Source organism: Cariama cristata, unplaced genomic scaffold (genome assembly GCF_000690535.1).
Source record: "Cariama cristata isolate BGI_N322 unplaced genomic scaffold, ASM69053v1 scaffold27210, whole genome shotgun sequence".
Classification (NCBI taxonomy): Eukaryota; Metazoa; Chordata; class Aves; order Cariamiformes; family Cariamidae; genus Cariama; species Cariama cristata.
In genome coordinates, this window is record NW_009593380.1 from 2,141 (window position 1) to 3,129 (window position 989).

The following is a 989-nucleotide window of genomic DNA, read 5'->3' on the forward strand; positions in this document are numbered from 1 at the left end:
GGACTGCCAGCAAGAGGGGCAAGTTGGGTGCAACCCCAAGAAGTGGGGCGGAGACACCCCCAGGCTTCACCAACAGGGCAAGACCAACCTGTCCTCCTCATCCTCCTCCCATGTCCTGGGTGCAAGCACCCTCCTGCACTCTCCTCCCTGGGGCAAAGACTCTGCTCTCCTGGGGAGAGATGAATATCCCCATCTTCCTCCCCAAGGACAGCTACTCTTCCTCTACACCAATCTGGGTGCTAACACCTTCCACCACCCTCTTCCCTGGGGCAAACACACTCCCTTGCCCTCATCCCAGGGACAAATATCCCTCCTGCCAGTGCCTTGGGGACGACATTCCCCTGCTACTGCACTGTGGGCAAATACGCTTGTTCCTCTTCCCCAGGGTTACCCACCAGACACCACACATCTGTGGAAGCAAATCCCCCCAGGTACCATCAACCTTCTCCCTTAGCAAGGGGGAAACTCCACCTCATCGCCCTCTTCCCTGCAAGGGGCAGATAGATCTCCCCATCACTCTCGTCCCTATCCTGAGGCAATCCCCCTGTCTCACCGCGGAGAAGGTGGGGGCAGGCTTGGGGGGGCCCAGTGCAGCGGTCAGCAGCTTGGGGTGGAAGGTGAACGAGGCGGGCAGCACAAAGAAGTTGGGCAGCACCAGGCAGCCCTCGGGGCTGGGTGTCGGCACCTCAGGGCCTCTCTCCCCTGGCCCAGGGAGCAGGGGCAGCAGGGTGGAGAGCAGGGTCCTCGGCGAGGGCAGCAGGTCCAGGGTGGGCAGGGGGATGCTGAGGGGCAGCATGGGCAGCGGGAGCAGGGAGGCCGCCAGCAGGGAGGGCAGGCTGGGCCCCTCAGGGTCCCTCCTGCAGGCTGGTGGGTGCTGGCCCAGGGCTACTGAGAAGGGCAGTGTGCCCAGGAGGAGGCCTGGCAGCAGGGAGTCCCCCAGTGCCAGTGCCTGCTCCTGCCCCACAAAGGCTACAGGCTTGGTTGCAGGG

The 989-nt window shown here is 63.7% G+C and overlaps 1 protein-coding gene across 1 annotated transcript in view; it reads right to left on the bottom strand.

The window, feature by feature from the left end:
* Positions 1-989, bottom strand: part of MBD6 (methyl-CpG binding domain protein 6) — a gene marked incomplete at its 3' end in the record, with an annotated part of 4,157 nt that overhangs the window by 536 nt on the left and 2,632 nt on the right. The window contains exon 5 of the mRNA XM_009710241.1: positions 554-955. Within this exon, the coding sequence (XP_009708543.1) occupies positions 554-955 (402 nt within the window). The remainder of the gene's footprint in view (positions 1-553; positions 956-989) is intronic.